Here is an 18,173-nt window from a genome sequence, read left to right on the forward strand (position 1 = left end):
TAACAAAAGAACACTCGACTTATCTCTTTCAAAAGGCAGGGGGAATAACATTACCCTTAACATACGTCAGTAGCAAGTCGAAAAACTGCGCACTTTATTCAAAAAGTAAAGTTTTGTGACATTCTTTTTTTATTTTCCTTATGTAGTTGTACGCATGTGACATCATACACTGTAGTAGTCATCCCTTCCAGCAGTGACTGCGCAGATACTTAAAATATTCGTAACTTTTGAACGAATTGTCCAATTTTCCTCAAACTTTCACTGATGTGTTCTACTAATATTGCTGCATTCTCTCAATCCTTATGTATATGAAGGTGGACTTGTCCTTTAAGGAACTTTTGGAATAACGAACCTTGTGTGGCAAAGGTATGTGGGTAGATATATTTCTTTAAAAAATGCCCTCACTGAGATGTAGGCCCCTATTGTTATTAGGCCTATAATGTTGTATCACTAAGAAATATCATGACTTAAAAACCCCAGAGGTCATGAGAGCAAAAGAATAAAGTTGATATGATAATAACTCTTGCTGGAATGTCAATTGTCATGGTAACGACATGAATGCAGCTTCCTGATTGGCTGTTGCTATAGGAAGTTGTCATTCCAGCAAGAGCTAGTTGACATCCTAACATCTTTTATGAAACGGGGCCCAGCATCACCCACATGGTACCTCTGACTTGACAACTATACTACGATGAAAAAACTAACAAACAGTATAGTTTGTTTCTTTTTTTCTTCAAAAGCTTCAAAGTATTTTGAACATAACTTCATGGGCAGGGCGCCTTCTTTTCCTTTCTGAGAACAAAATTACAACGCGGCGGCGGCGCCGAGATGAGGTTTTCAGAGATCGCCCTCTCTCGCAGGCACGAAGCTCCTCACACCACAATGCATGCGCCCCATGTATACACACCCTGCCACTGCCACCACCCACCAGCGCGCGCTGACAGCCACCATCCGTACCTAGTACCTGGATGGGATCCCAGGGGCAGTCAGTCAGTCCAGCGCTCCATCCTTGATCCAGCGCGGAGCCCTTGCCATGCGCCATGCATGCGCTATATAAAAGCTAGAGGATGTAAAGGCACTATACACTGTACGTAGATCGCCAGTGAAAGGTGCATGGAATATGGTCGGATGGATTGGAAACCAAACATTGTCAACTAACGTTCGTTCGCCAAAATAGATCGTCAAACAAGCAAGAAGAATATTCTGCTCGTCTGCGCCGTTGCAAGTGCAAAACTCTCGCCTGATCATCATCGTAAGTCTCTTCTGAACTTGCCAGTCGCTGTAGAAAACGCGACAGCGACTGCTGTATCAGTGTAGGGCCTTGGTTAACCCCGTCGCGGGGCGCTGTAACACAGTAACAGCGCCCCGAAGCAACCCATGCAATTTTAGGAAGCACTCAAATGCACTGCAACACGTAAACAACTCACCGCTCAAAAGGACACTTGGATTCGCAACGAAAAGCCACATGATATAAAACCGTTATTGTTGAATATTATAGCCGACTATGTATTTCTCACCATTACCTCCGAAAACAAGATAAATAGTCATCTTTGAGACCGTCTACTCGAGATACTGCCCGTTCGCCGTTTTGAACGTATCACGTAAATATACTAATCTGCGCATGCGCAAATAAATATTCATATTTTACGTCATCTGCCATCCGAGTATCTCGTATTTGGTTCTCGGTATCATAAAGGACACCTGTACGATAGGTATCATGGAGTTCAAAGATGCTCTAAGTGAAGTAGAGGAGGATGCAAAAAGAATTAAGTTCAAAGTGGAGCAAATAGAAATTATCGAGAACGCAGTGAAACAGAATGACACCTTCCTTATGTTGCCAACTGAGTTTGGCAAGAGTGCTTGCTTTGGTTTCATCACCAAATCTTGGAAGTTGGATAAAGCAGGGCTGGACACTAACCCATTTTTTTTTTTTTTTTCCTGCCGGTCCAACCTGTCTCTGTCGGATCAGTAAATATCCATTTTTCCTCCCCATTTTTGTAATGGTCGGAACAGAAAATTTACTGGTCAACAACAACCTGAAAAAGCATTAACTGGCTTGCAAATTTATTTTCATGTTTTTGTCGACAATAATATTACCTTCCCCCCCCAAAAAAAAAAAACATTTTGCAAATAAATATTTTGTAAAATCAAATGCCTTGTTTACGGATCATTTTCTTGAGAAGGAACAAAAAGGAATCATTTGTGAATTGATTTGTTGATACGAAAAGGAAGTAAAAAAAAAAAAGAAGGGACTGAAATGCGGTTTTTAACTTTCCTCCGAAAATTTCTTCCCGTATCTTGGCGTTCTTGAAAGTACACTGCAGGGTCGAATTTGTAATGCTTTGTACTCCTATCTCTTCTTCGTGTATAGAACCATTTTAAAAGAATTGAATTTTTGTGAATCAAAGTGTTAAATGATTATGAACAAAATCAGATTGTATCAAATGCGTTTGTGACTTTTTGTCAATATCGGCGCACGTAGAGTAACACGCGTTACTTAAGTTCTGCGCTTTTCACATTTTTGGTGCTCAGCTGGATTGTAATGATTATATGAATTATTTTTGCTGTATAGTATTTTCTGATGCACGTGCCAGAAGGGGTTCTTTATTTTTCTCCCGATAATCTTTTCGCATTTGTGCATGCGCTCTTGAAAGGTATATACGGCAGCATACGGCATCAGGGTCAAATTCACGATCCTTTTTGCGCTTATTTCTACCTCAAATATCAGCGGGATTGTGACGATTTCATGAACTTTACTTCGGATCACTGTTCGGATGTAATCTGTTGTGATGAACACACCAGAATTGTTGACAATGCGCCCTTTATTTTGCTCCGATATAATCTTTTCGCATTTCGTAAATGCGTCCTCTCGGATTAGAAGAAATGATACGGCCGAATTCATGATTCTTTTTGCACCTCTTGTTCTCCTCAAACTTCAACGGGATTGTGATGATTTCATGAATCATTTCGGCTGTAATTTTTATAATGCACGCGCCAAAAGAGGTTTAAAATGTGTCTTATTTTTCTCCCGAATTTGTGCATGCGGTATGCGTTTTTGAAAGATACACAGCATGCAGGGCCAAATTCACGATCCTTTTTGCGCCTATTGTTTCCTCAAATTTCAACGGGATTGCCATGATTTCATGGATTATTATTCGGCTATAATCTTAATGATTCACGTGCCAAGAGGGGTTGAAAATGTGTTCTTTATTTTTCCCCGATAAAATCTTCGAATTTCGTAAATGCGTTCTTGAAAGATCATAACACGGCCGAATTCATGATCCTGTTTGCGCCTATAAATATCAGCGGGATTGTGACGATTTCATGAATTCCTACGGCTGTAATCTTTTACTTTGCACACACCAAAAGGGGTTGAAAATGTGTCCTTTTATACTTTTTACCGATATTCTCTCCCACATTTCGTAAATGCGCGTCCTCTCGGATTAGAAGGTATTCACGGCCGAATTTATGATTCGTTTTGCGCCTATATTGTCTCCTCAAACTTTAACGGCATCGCGATGATTTTATGAATTATTTCGGCTCTTTATAATCTTTTGTGATGCACACACCAGAAGGGTTGAAAAACATTCTTTATTTTTCTCCCGAAAATCTCTTCGGAATTATTCATGCGTTTTTTGAAAGACAGTATTCAGGGCCGAATTCGATATCCTTCTTGCGCCTATCGTTTCCTCAAATTTCAACGGGATTGCCATGATTTGATATTCGGCTGTAATCTTTATGATGCACCACCAGAAGGGGTTGAAAATGTGTCTTTTATTTTTCCCCCAATAATCTCTTCGCACAATTCGAATATTACGATTTTTTGCGCCTATTTCTATACCTCAAATATAAGCAGGATTGCGATGATTTCGTGAATTCTTTCGGCTGTAATCTGTTGTGATGCACGCACAAGAAGGATTGAAAGTACAGTGGCTGTAGTTTTTTTTTCCCGATCATTTCTTCGCATTTGTGCATGCGTTTTTGATAACCAACATGGCATGCAGGACCGAATTCAAGATCCTTTTCGCGCCTACTGTTTCCGCAAATTTCAACTGGACTGCGATGATTTTATGATTTTTTTTTTAATTTTTTTCTCGTCACATTTTGTGCATGCGTTCTTGAAAGGTAAACAACAGGACAAATTTCGTTATCCCTTTTGTGCCTATCTTCATTATGAGACCATTGTGAAGGAATGAAATGAAAACAAACGCAATCAGATCTTTATACTGCTGTAATTTTTTTTCAATTTTTCTAAAAATCTGCACAAGTAAACTCGTTCTATCATGTCATGCTGCTGCAAAGCCGGGATCGGATCATGGGTTTAAAAAAGGCATGAGTGAAATGACCACAGAAATGCGTGCGCCTCTACGAATACATACTCCTTGTCTGATGGCATGACCGCCGATCGCAAGCAAACGAACGATGTAAACGCGTTGGGGAATACCGGCATGCATTTCAGCAGTATTGTACATACACGTATGTATAAGGCTTAAAAGGGTATTGATCAAGCAAGACAACATTAAAAAAAAAAGACATGGGGAGCAATGGAATACAATCCCAATGACCATGTGGATGGATCTGAAAGGGTTAATTTCTAGTTTTTCATTAACCAATCCATTATGCCTTTAAGATGAAAGCCAATCTAAAATTTTATCAATTTCACGACAATGATAAAAAAAAATCCAGCAGAACAGTGCAAGAATGATAAAAATCGGATAAAAAATAAGGAAGTTATGATATTTGAAATTTCAAAAATTTTCAGAAGACACTTCTTGTCCCATTGCTATGAATGAATGAATGAATGAATGAATGAAAATGAATGAATACTCAAGAGTCAATTTTATTTATCTGTATGTCACAGTACATAGAAATTTAGCTTCCAATTCTTCCAACTTGTTACAGACAATAATTATGAAACACACACGCACGCAGACACACACACACACATACACACAATCAAACAGAAAGTGACAAGCCTGACAGAAAAAGAAAGACAGGAAGGATCTCCTCTCATGCGATAGTAAGTCTTTTGGGGGAAAAAAAAAAGGTCTCTCAATAAATAATCAAACAATTCTCAACTATTGGAAATAAACAAAACATGTATGTAACAGAAGTGTATTCAATTCAAATCATAGTAGAAGATGAACATGAAGCAAAAATGAATATGAGTCCCCAAGAAGCAGAGCTTGTGAGTGGAGCCCATTGTGAATGTACAACATTAAAACTATAATGTACAGTGTGAAAGGAAACTAAACTTGATCTATAGATGAGACATCTGGGCATTTCCTCTGCAGACTGGGGAAAAAAAAAAAAAACAAAACAAAACATACCCTCTATCATGAAAATCACCTGTTATTTTCTTAATCCTTCACATCTCCAGATGTTCATTATGTGTGCACTTCCTTTATTGCAAATAAATAATGAACCACACATTCGAAATGCGCTTTAAAAACGAAATAAATAAGTGCCGGTAGGCCCGATAGTAAATCATCGCCCAGCATGCATTCTATTTGTTACGTCTCATGAATATTCATTTCAGTTCTCAGCGAGCCGTCCGGTGTTTTTTTCCACACGCATACATTGCGTATTACAGTATGTGCTACGTTCTATCCATATTAGCGCATGCGCTGTGTAAGTCATACTACAATACGAAATGCGGTAGGACTATAAAAACCTCGGATAAACTCTTTCACAGGGCTCTCAAAACAGATCATATTGTAAATCGACTTCGCCTGCCGTGATTTTAAGTATCTTATCTAAGAGTAAGGCCACTAATTTCGGTATAAAACCCTCTATTTTGGTCTCTGGTCACGTAAATGCTTAGCCATATCAGGTGCTTCCGTGACAGGATAGGTTTGCTGTGCGACCCCTTTACGGTACGTATTTGTCCGTATGGGGTCGCTGCTGCGGTTAGGCCTTGGTATGGTTGGGTGTTCATAATACCGGACACCTAGCGTTTTGCTATCAATAGAAACGTGAAAAATCTCACAATTTGCCTGAAATTTTACTCACGTGTGGAGAAAATACTCCGGATTCACAAGCGCGCACTGAAAATGCGATCTGAGGTACGCGCTCTTAGATGGCGGCTTCGAACGCGTGGGGTGTCATTTTTTCCGCACTCAGTTGCCCTGCTCATTTCAACCGACCACCCTGACAATACGTATAAAGGGCACTTAAATGCGTTTTTTCGACAGGCCGATGTTTTTTTCTAGCCGTCATTTTTTCCCCAATAATATTTGAATATATTTTGAATCCTTCGATATTACTTTTGAAGGACTGTTTGATGAATTTGACTTGATTTTCATTAGGAAACTTTTCATCGTAATTGAAATAAATTAGATGAGTCGGTTTGTTTTTTCACATTCATTGCTCGTTTCTGCATCAACTCGTACGGTCGTAGCGGGCGACAAAATGTTTATGTCATGTGTATGTGTAACATGTGTGCACGATCGTACAAGCGGCGGTGACAATTTTGCGGTCAAAATCGTAAAATTTATTACGGAAGGATACTCTACATCTAACAACGAGTCAGCAAAGGTGTGTAGGCCTAGACTTTCTAGTTATTATGTAGTTACACGATAAACCTTATTCGATTTTGCTAAATTTCGGTAATTTAGAGGGAATACTTAGTTGTTTTCGCCACATTTTACTCGGTAGCGTAGCCCAGTGAAGAATCGAACACCGTTGCGCGTAGTCCCATGCGTACATTTTCTTTCTGTACGCGCAATGCCATTATAATGCGCGGTCGGTCGTTATGGACCCGGTCGGTGGGTTGAACACCTACCATACTAGTCTAGTTGTACAGTACCAGGTAGTTAATGAACTTGACGGATTTCTACTATCACGTGTGTAAAAATAATGTGGGTCATTCTTCGCTAAATGTATATTTTGGCCTCACAAATTCATAGATGCCAGGTTCAAAAAAATTTTATGAGTGAGATTTTCATGACTCGGCATCTTGGCGCTCACGTATGTGCGTGAGCGAGGGAGCGAAGCAACTGAGCGAGGGGAGGGTGTGTCCGTCCTCCCACATTTGGGAGCTTTTTGGCAAGATGGTGCATACTAAAGTGACTATTTTTTACTTATTTTGAAAGACAAAAGGGAAATATGCCTTCAATTGCAACTCATACTTTAATCTTTTAAGCCATGCTCCCAATGCTTGAGAAAAATGAGTGTCATGCGTGAGATCGTGAGACAGACCCTAAATGCTTGAGTCTCACTCACAATGCGTGAGACTTGGTAGCTCTGCAAATTATTGAAAGAAAAAGTGTTTCAGAAATGAAAAATCTTTCATAAAGTTGGAAAATCACGATATGATGAATGTATATACGGGTGCAATCTTTATGGGGTACGTGTTTCTTCATTTGAAATAACTTTCAGTTTTTAGCACTGCAGTAATAACTAATGAATACACTCACATGACCTGCAGAATGGTAGATATTCTTTTGGCCATAATAAACCTTCTCAACAATGCCATGTGTTTCTAGTCTAATTCTTGCACTTTTTCTTTTAAAGTGATGTTCTATGTTTAGGTTGATTTCACTAACTTCCCATGTACATCATCGAACATCAACTTTCTTTTCAAGTTGTTTTAGCTATGCCCAGTATTGAAAAGTATCACCAATTGTCATTTCACTAACTTGTGCATGCTTTTGTTTGCCTGCATTCTTTGAATGTAATAATGGCCCTTCTTTCCTGCAGCAATCCCATTTATGAAAAATCCAATGTTGTTTGAAATCACACTGACCTTTTTATAGTCTCTCAAATCCTTATCAGTATATGAAATAACTGTTTATCTACAGGTTTCATTCCAACATAAAGTTTATTTGATTATTTATAAGCCATTGCAGTTTCTGTCAATGTTTTGCCACTCAATTACAGGTGTGTTTTAGGCTTTTTGACTATGACAAAAAGTTCAAGAGGTCAAGGATGTCAAAGTCCTAATTTGTCTGTGTTATATCAGGTGATGTAATTTGTAGGTTACATGAGACATTGCAACCATACAATCAAGAAATATGAACATCGAATAGGTCTGCCTATATTTGTATAAAACAGGGAAGCTGAATAATCACAGGTCGAGATCTGAAACTAGAAAATTGAGTGTTTGTGGGCTAGACTGCTCCAAGACATGATCAGCTAGTAATATTTCTCAGACAGATACTTCTGGAAATTTGCCACACAAATGATATAATCTATACATGTGGGGCATAGTGGAATTTGCTTATGAATTTCATGCTGTACTACACTAGGCAAATAAAAAAAAAATGCATTCAGTATTTTTGGAGATATCAAAATATGACTCTTGTGAAACTTTTAGTCCAAAAGTTTCTATTTAGCAGTAAAGAATTAAGCTTATGATTAATTTTATATATCATTATTATAATAATATTATGCCTCCCCCCCCCCCCCAACTCATTTTTACAGGCAATAGAGCTCCCTTCAAGCCTTCCAAGCTCCTTGAAGATTTGTCTGGAAATGGCTTATGTATCAAAGTACATGCATGTTACATAGTGCTTGTGAGATATGCCATCATATTTTAATCTTTGTATTGATGTGATAAATGTTGTATTTTGTTTATTGCCATAACTGTCACTAAATACAGGTCTGACAACCTCCAGCAATGTCTTCACAACTTACAATGCAGTTGAGGAAGAGGAAGGGGCCTGCAGCTGTTGAGGTGGTCAAAGTGAAGAAGGAACCTCAAATATCAAGCAAGATAAGGGAGGGAAGAGCATCAGACTCCTCTGCAAAAGTAGGTCGTGGTAGGGGTAAACAGCAGATCAAGACAGAGAGTGCAGCTGTTGGTGAAGAACCAGAACAAGCTTTGCCAGCTGGGAGAAAGCAGGGAAGACGCAAAGGAGTCGTAAAGGAGGAGGAAACCGATGCAGGAAAGCTTGTTGCTATGGAGAAGCAGGATAGCTCTAAACCTACACAAGGTCAGACGGGAAGGGGAAAGAGAAGAGGTGCAAAGAAGGTAAAGGAGACTGACGTCCCTCCCAGGGAAGTCACAGTGAAAACAGAGACAGAAGCAAATGAAGTCAGAGCTCCATTAGTCAACACTGGATGCAATGGAGGAAAGTTTGTTGGGGCCCACTGTAGTATTGCAGGTATTGCCACTTATATGAGATGTTTGAGACTGCTTTTATACCCTCAGAAATATAGATCCAAATCACCATTATATGTTTGCTGTAATACATTACTGCTCTAGCTTCTGTAAGTGACTTTCTGGGGGATCTGTGGTAAGTCATTTTTAGTTTCTTTATTCTCACAAACAAGGTGTGTACATATTATAATGTAGTGAATATGTGCATCAAGGGCTTTTTGCTTCCCTTGTGTGTATGTACTTGTATTTATTAATGCTGTTTAACAAGTTTCCGTATCCATGTGACAAACTCAGGCATTTTTTTTGGATTTTACTCATTTGTGAATAACTTCAGGAATTTTTGATATTTTTGATTCTCATCAAAATTAGTTCAAGTTCAAGTAAATGCAGATCTAAGATTAATTCACAAAGTTTGAGAATAAGTGCAATTTGCAAATCAATTGTCTGAGATTTTTGGACAAAAATATGACAAAGTAGGGTCCAAGATAAGGGTAAATTTTGAGATTTCTCTCCAAAAAAGAATGTCAGTTTACATGGATGTCCATTAATCTCGGTACAGGGTTGCAACATGACAGAAATACTGAATTATATTTTTAACTCAATGCAATGCAGGTCAATGAAGCGATGAATGGTAAAAATCTGTTTTCTGCTACTCAAGATCAATAGTTCTAAATTGCTGTACACACTGAAGAGAATTATAGCCCCAAAAGTGACTTGACTCTTGTGGAGTTACATGTAATTATGTATGATAGCTAGAAAAATCTTGTGTTCTCAAAAATGCATGTGTGGACAAACACTTAAAAAACAACTATAGGACCAAAGCAAAAATATGTTCTGTCTCACAGGTGGAATATGGAAAGCCGTCCAAGAAGCAGTGTCCATTGGAGCAAAGTCCTTTGCCCTCTTTCTCTGTTCCCAGCGGCAATGGCAGACCAAGCCATTGCAGGTTGATGCAGCTGCCCAGTTCCGTGAGGCGTGTGCAGACCATGGCTTCCCATCACACCTCATCCTACCTCATGGCTCCTACCTGCTCAACTGTGGATCCCCCAATCCTGACACACTGGCTAAGAGTAGAGAGCTGCTCGCTGGCGAGTTTGCTAGGTGTGAAAAGCTTGGACTCACCCTGTACAACTTTCATCCAGGTATAGTGTGCCTTCCTTTTCAAGACAAGGAAGATAACATTTTTATTAAGTAGATATCATTGGGGTACAAATTGGCACCATGCCCAAGTTGGGGGCTTCCATGGGCCGAGAACCCCCCACCAAATTAGAGAATAGTTAAATATCTTCTTTTATATCTAACCAGAAATACTCTTGGGTGAATACAATGTACAGCAGTGAGTGGTATTATTCATGTTTGTTTATGACAGATCCAGAAGTGGCCTCTTTGGACCAGAATGAAATTTTGGGCCAGTTTTCACATTTTGATCTTCTTTTGGTAAACTCATGGTCAATTGGCCTACATATTTGTCAAAGTGTGGTAGAATATACAAATGGACACCATGCCCTCTTCTTCAAACTATTATAACAGTCTGCAAGAATGTGTAGAAGGTGAACTTGTGATACACAGGTGAGTGTAAGACCCCCTAGGTCTCTTGTTGGAATTGACTTTCCACTTTTGTCTGTAACTTTCCCTTGTTTTGTTTATATGGGTAAAAGACACTCAAATGCATTTCAAGGGAATGAATATGGTATTTCAGGTTGTTTTGGAACAGGGTTGCTGATAAAAAAAAGAAAGAAAAGAATGGAAGTACCGAAGGGTTTAAGGATTTTCTGTTGTTTATCTTTAATTATCCTTATGAACTTGAAATTATTATTTTCATGATTTTTTTTTGACAACCCCTGTTGTTCCATCTGTTATGGGAGACCTCAAGGGTTTTATTCAGAATGAATTCATACATTCTTGACATAGTCATGTTTTGTCATTAACATTCAAATAATAGTAAAGAGATATAATACAATCCATCAAGAGATGTCTTCAAAGCAGTTTGACTATTAAGAAAGGACAAACACCTATTTATGTCATCACTTTTGCAGGTTCGACATGCGGTGTTGATTCTGTAGAAGAGTGCCTTGACAAGATTGGGGAGAGTATAAACATGGCACTGGAGAAATCATCAGGAGTAACAGCAGGTAAGTGCAGACAAATTCAATCATACCTCCTCCTTGCTAATTGACTTCTGAATTTGTCATTGCTGAAGCACATTACAGTGATGTTTAGTACGAGTTGCTACATTTGGAGCACAAAAAGAAAATGCTGTATTTCAGTCATGTTTTCTAAAGAATAAGAACAGCATTGATTATGTTTTGACATCATTTTGGTGTGAAATGAACTACCCATACTTTAACAGTCCTGTCCTTGGAAATATCAGTTTAAATAAATGTATAATTTGTACTTGATTATAAAATGTGCATTTGTGTTGACAACAGAACCTTACTCAAAGTATAATTCTGGACACAAACAACAATCAGCACTTGTAGTATCTATTGTTACCAGGGGCGGATCCAGGAATTCAGTAAAGAGAGGGCGCCTTAACAAAATTAAAGGGGGCGTAGGAGTCCCCCTATTTATTTATTTTTTCTTTTGATTTAGCAAAAACAAGGGGGGGGGGGGCGCACCAGGTGCACTCCCCCCTGGATCCACCACTGGTTACATTTGAATACACTTCAAACTGTGCTGAATGATGTGATTGGACTTTCACTAGGGCTCTGTAGGGCCTCCTGTGTGCACACAATGCTGAGTGAGATCCTTGATTTATGGAGGCCAGACCATTTTCTTCGGTCTCATCTGAGGTATCTTCTAGTTCTCATCAAACCAAACAATCAAAAGGAAAATTAGATCCAGTTATCATCAAGTCAATCTGGTGTTTTCCTGAAAGGGGCTGGATAATTTCCTTGTGGAGATCAGAAATGGTCATGGTTTCATGATTGTCCTTACTAGTATTTTGTTGTTTGCAGTGATTGAGAACATGAGTTGTCAGGGCAACACCGTTGGGGGTCAGTTTGAGGAGCTGCGGGGAATCATTGACAGAGTCAAGGATAAGAAGAGGATCGGAGTTTGTCTGGACACCTGTCATGCTTTTGCTGCTGGTAGGTTGACTCCATGACTAAACTCTATCTTTAGCCTATCAGAACACTTGGCATGAACAGCATCATACCTCATGAAATTAGTTATATTGACAAATGTGCTCAGAGGCTGATCATTTGACACAATTTAATTTCTTTCCAATAATTTCACTTTCCAAGGCATTGAAATGAGAGATTCTATATATGGAATCAACATCAGTATTCTTGACAATTTAAGCTTGTCATGATTAAAAAAGTGTAATAGAAACTAAAGATTTATTTTGTTTACTAGGCCAAAGAGGTTGATGAATGCAAAACTGCAATAAACAGCGTAGTGTTGGGAGTATCATAGATCACGAGAAAGAGATACTTCTTTTTGAAAAAAAAGGTAATGGATATTAATGAATTTATTGCCAGAACATTTGCCCATTTGCTATGTAAAACTCAAATTGAGATGGAAAATATCGCTAGATGGCCATTGCATATAAATAGACAATTGAGATTCATCATAACAAATATTGCATTTACTGAATTTGAACAGTGGAGCAGTGTCATTTATTTGCTTATTTTTAATGTAATCTCTCATTTGCACATTTTAGAATAGAAGAGATGTTGAATGGCCCTGTTGTAAATTTTTTTTCCCTTTAATCTACTCCCTCCAATGTACAACTATTTAACAACTGAAATGCTCTCTTTTCTGTTTCCCGTGTAAGGGTATGACCTGTCACAGGAAGTTGGTTTTCAAAAGATGATGGTCGACTTTGATCGAGTTGTTGGTTTCCAGTACCTCAAGGGACTCCACCTGAATGATTCCAAAGGTATGTATAACTTTTAAAGCTGGTATCTCACTGAGCCGCGAACGTTTGCGAACGTAGCGAATATGAGATTCGCTAACTTTTCTGACGAATGTTTGCGAAAAATCAAAGTTCGCTTCTGCCATTAGCGACGGTTAGCGACCTTTAGCGATGTTTAGCGACAATTAGCAACACTTTAGCGAATGTTTGCGAAAGTGTTTGCGAACACAGGTGGCGACTATTAGCGAATGTTAGCAAATGTTAGCGACAATTTTGCAAATGTTAGCGACAGTTTTGCAAATATTAGCAACTGTTTGCAAATCCTTTGCGACAATTTTGCGAATGCTCTTGGACCTAGAAAAGTACCAGGCGATTGTGTATAGTAAGACCAATAAAACCTTTGCAAATATTAGCAACTGTTTGCAAATCCTTTGCGACAATTTTGCGAATGTTCTTGGACCTAGAAAAGTACCAGGCGATTGTGTATAGTAAGACCCATAAAACGACATAAAACCTTCCACTGAATTCAGATCTCTTGTGACAACCGTTCAAGATGGATTTCCAGGATATGGAAATAAATTTCTGCCAAGAAGAGGCTCAAGGTGTTGCTTTCCTTGAAGAGCTGCTTTGTCAGGCTGCTGCTACAGCTATTCTCTCTAAAAAAGAAAGAGTGAAAATGTTCACTTTTGAAGAAGTGAATAACAGAATAGAGTGAGTTTCAAGTGAAATTAGAGTGATTTTGGACTGAAAATGTTCATTTTCACTCATTTTGGAGTGACTTCAGGGATCACTCCAAGATTTTCGAGTGATCCCTGAGGTCACTCCAAAATGAGTGAAAATAGATATTTTCACTCAAAATTCACTCCAATTTCACTCAAAACTCACTTTTTTCTGTAATTCACTCCTTCAAGAGTGAACATTTTCACTCTTTCTTTTTTGGAGAGTTGTGCAGCATAAGAGAAATAAAATAAAGAAAAACAAGAAAGGAAGAAGAAAAGAAAGAGAGTCAGAGAGTGCTTGTTGCAGAGGACAGACTTTAGTCAATATGAAAAGCTTTTGAAGCAATTACAATCATGATGGAGATGTCAAGAGCTTCAAGAACTTTAGAGAGGAACCTTGTCTGTTTCAGAAGCTTTTATATAGGAACCATGTGGTTACTTGTTCGCTAGCAGTGGCGAATCATATAAAAACGTTAGCGACACCGTATTACGACCGTTTGCGAATTCTTACGAGTGTTTTGCGAATGTTTGCGAATGTTTGCAACCGTTAGCGAAAATACGAATTCGCAAAGGTTCGCAAAGAAATTTTGAACATGTTCAAAATTTCTTTGCGACAAGAAAAACTGTTTGCGACAATAAAAACCGTTTGCGAACTTTCTTGCGAATGTTAACGAACCTTTTGCAACCGTTTACGAACCCTGGCGAATTCCCAAATTCGCTACGTTCGCAAACGTTCGCCGCTCAGTGAGATACCCCCTCAGGAGAAAGGTACTGAAAAGAAGGCCTGTAAGAAAAAATTCTCAAGCTCCTGGCAGCAAATACACTTGATGTGTACTGATACAGATATTGCTATCTTTCACAGGATTAAAGGGACATTCCAGACAGTTTATAATTTGATAGTGCCATGTACAAATTTGTGGAATTTATTGTTGTCCTTGAGCAAATAAACCAATACTCTAAAAAACCCAGAACATAATACACAGAACAAATATGGTGACATAGGAGGCTCACATATTCCAGTTATGTGGATAGCGATGTTATTTCATTACAATACCACTTGCTTAGCAAGTCCAGCTGTGTAGAATTGCTTTCTTCTTTTGTTCTGCTTCCTTGAGCTCCCAATTATACATTGTACATTCTTATGTGAAACTGCTATAACATCATCCTTGTTCATTTTGATTTGTTATGAATTTTGAAAACATTCTTATTCCTCATCCCAATCACCATGAATTCTGAAACTCTGTACCCAGTAGGCCTATAGCAAATTTATAAATGTTTATATGCAAGTCTAAAAATCATCTGGATGTGTACTTTAAGATACATTTCCCAGAGCTATCAGCCTCACTTGATGTCCTATATTGAAATGGCCTAAATTAGCAATAATCCATTGATGTTAAAGGGAATATCACATGTGATTCCATTTCTCGGCTAGATGAGGAAATTGTTCTTGTATCATGAGTGGTGTCAGAATGATGAACATCCTGTAAAGCAGGGCATTCCAAATTTAGTTGATTGATTGCTTTCAGTGCATGTACGAGCAGAGCTAGTCACAGCACATGATGAGAGGAGCGTTCTACATTCCAAATTGAAGTCATTTTCAAGTTTTCATATTTATAATACACTTCATGCTTGTAAGATGTGTCGTGGCACTCGTGTCTGAAATAAAGCTGAGAATTGATTCAATCATATCTAGTCGCAGCATCTGTGAATACAAATGAAACCAATCTTGTGTATGTTGGTATCTCCCTGTCAAGGTGAGGTTGGTTGCCACCTAGATCGTCATGAGAACATTGGCGAGGGGAAGATTGGCTTGGCTGGATTCAGACGTATCATGAACGACCCACGCTTCAACAACATTCCCCTCATCCTTGAGACTCCACCAGAGTGAGTGTCCATTTGCATTTATATCTTACTGCTCTTTTGATATACATAAAACTATCATTGATCCTTTTATTACAGTCCACTTTGCTGTTAATTTGTTATGTCAGCTGTCTTTGAACAAAGAAGATACTGTGCACTCCTGTTATAACGAACACGGTTATAACGAAATTCCGGTTACAACTATATAAAAATCTGGGTCGCAAAATTATCAGCTCTATGTTTTTTATTGTGCCTCCGCCAACGAAGTGGCCGGAGGCATTATGTTTTCGGGTCGTCCGGCCGTCCGTACGTCCGCCCCGTTTTGTTTTTGTTGATATCTCAAGAACCGTGTGGTGGTTTTACATCAAACTTGGTATGAGGGTATATCCTGGGGGGATAATACTTTGTTGGATTTTAGAGTCACTGGGTCAAAGGTCAAAGGTCACAGGTTATTTTGTGAAAAAAAAAGTTGAAAATTCATGTTTTTCTCCATATCTCGCAAATGGTTCAAGGTATCTTCATGGAACTTAGTATATATGCTTGTTCCAACGGGCAGTGATTATCTAGGGAAGTTGGGGGTCATGGTTCAAAGGTCAGGGGGTCAAAGGTCAAGGTCAACTCCTCAAAATATCACTACAGGCATGTACTTTCCTTATATTTATGCAAAGCCTGAAGGTTTTTTTTTTCTAACTTGATGTATGCATGTATTTCCCGATATATATTCTGTGGGAAGTTTCTTGCCAAAAGGTCAAAGGTCACAGGTCAAGTGAAAAGTGTTGAATTGCACTTTTTCCTCCATATCTCAAAAGTAACTCAAGGTATCATCATGAAACTTACATATTTATGCATGTTCAACCTAACAGTGATTCTCTTTGGAACTGTGAGGTCAAAGGTCAAAGGCCAGGTTTAGATAATGCTATTTTCCCATTTGATACTGAAATTATATTTTTTCTCAATACCTTGAAAATTACTCAATGCATAAACTTATAAAAGGGTCAAAAGTCAAGTAAAAATCATCAGTTCCCCAAATACCTGCACTCTGACATTTTAATCATTCATCCAATTGAACCTAGTTCTAGGAAAGTGAACATTCAGCACATTTGTGTCAAACCTGTCATTTTAATATTTTGCCACTTGTGTGAAACTGTCATCACACACTGTCAAGACATTGTACTATAGACCTATTAGGAGAACCATGCATTATGGCGTAGGCATATCGGTCGCCGTAGCGATATATCTAGTTGTTTATTTGTTCGGTTATAACGGAATTTTGATATAACGAAAGAAAACTACCGGTCCCGGGGACTTCGTTATAATGGGAGTCCACTGTACATTGCAAAACTCATAATGAAATGCATTTCCTGGAATGTCATCGCTGACAATGATCTGATTATAGGTTGAACCCCCATACTTTGCATTATATTCAATTTTCATGGGAAAGGAGGAATGGACATTTCTGTGCTCTTGTTTGCTTTACTAGACAGTAAGATGCTTCATAGGTAGCAAGCATAGATAAAGATTGATGAATTTAAGTTACTTTTTTTCTCCTAACCTCTGATGGTCTGAAATACAGTGCACTCCCGTTATAATGAAATGCTCGGGACCGGCGGTTTTCTTTCATTATAACGAAATTTCGTTATAACCGAACAAATACAATATATAACGAAAACAAGGAAACCACACATATATATCATATTATGTTTGCTGAAGGCTCATCATACACTGGAAAGCTATGTGAAATGTGATGGGATAACTGTATTACAATAATAAACGCAAGTTCGACTCAGAAAGTGTGTGTGGCACAAGGAGCGAACACACAGTGGTGTGAAGCGTTCACCCATGCAGAGACGCTATAAATGCTTGTTCCGCCTACGTATTTTCGAAAGCAATTCGCATTTCGTTATAACGGAGCACATTTCTTTTGTTTTTTCTTTGTCTGTGGCGCTCGGAAAAGACTTCGTTATAACGGAAATTTCGCTATAACCGTGTTCGTTATAAGTGAATTTTGTGCCATAGACTTTAATGGTGATAATTTTGGGACCAGAAGATTTACTTCGTTGTAACGAAATTTCGTTATAACCGTGTTCGTTGTAACGGGAGTGCACTGAACCAATAAATCACATTGATAAAATGTGTGTTCTGTCCTAACTGGCCCATGCTGCAGCTTTGACAAACCCGCTCTTATTAGTGACATATGTCAAGTGTCCATACATTGCATAAGCAAAAGGAAATCTTGGCTTAAAAAGTATAAACTCATATTTTATTTATTGATTGTTGTTTACTGTTGTTTATTTATGTATTCATTCATTCATTCATTCATATTATTTTGTTCTATCCCCATCAGGCTGGGCTATGCAAAGGAGATCAAACTGCTCAACTCTCTGATGGAATAGCAATTTTGGCCTTGTGGGTTTGCTACACCGATGAACTGCTAGTCAGCAGCCTTGCCCTTCAGTATTCCTCTTTTCACCTTGAGAAGTTTCGGTTGTGCTGTAGCTATGTTATTTCAGGCCTCTTCACATCAGTTACATAGGTCTTTGTTAAGTTTTGTTGACAACATTGTTTATAAATGCATGTGGACATTACAGTGCACTCCCCTTATAACGAACACGATTATAACAAAATTCCGGTT

General features: G+C 38.5%; 1 protein-coding gene across 1 annotated transcript; it reads left to right on the forward strand.

Annotated features, from left to right (window-relative positions):
• Positions 1-8,638: 8,638 nt before the first annotated feature.
• Positions 8,639-18,151, forward strand: LOC139742255 (probable endonuclease 4). Its single transcript, XM_071652834.1, has 7 exons — positions 8,639-9,107; positions 9,949-10,245; positions 11,140-11,235; positions 12,061-12,192; positions 12,882-12,986; positions 15,436-15,565; positions 17,886-18,151. The coding sequence occupies exons 1-7, from the start codon at positions 8,639-8,641 to the stop codon at positions 17,932-17,934; spliced, it is 1,278 nt and encodes a 425-aa protein (XP_071508935.1). The 3' UTR covers positions 17,935-18,151.
• The last annotated feature ends 22 nt before the right edge of the window (positions 18,152-18,173 follow it).

The sequence above is a fragment of the Diadema antillarum genome, unplaced genomic scaffold (genome assembly GCF_040938485.1).
Source record: "Diadema antillarum isolate AM-2024a unplaced genomic scaffold, OU_Dant_1.0 seq00000992_RagTag, whole genome shotgun sequence".
Lineage (NCBI taxonomy): Eukaryota > Metazoa > Echinodermata > Echinoidea > Diadematoida > Diadematidae > Diadema > Diadema antillarum.

Coding starts and splice junctions, on each gene's coding strand:
- LOC139742255 (XM_071652834.1), top strand. CDS start 8,639: ATGCAGTTGAGGAAGAGGAAGGGGCCTGCAGCTGTTGAGGTGGTCAAA. Junction 9,108..9,948: donor GGCCCACTGTAGTATTGCAG/GTATTGCCACTT, acceptor TCTGTCTCACAG/GTGGAATATGGAAAGCCGTC. Junction 12,193..12,881: donor CTGTCATGCTTTTGCTGCTG/GTAGGTTGACTC, acceptor TTCCCGTGTAAG/GGTATGACCTGTCACAGGAA.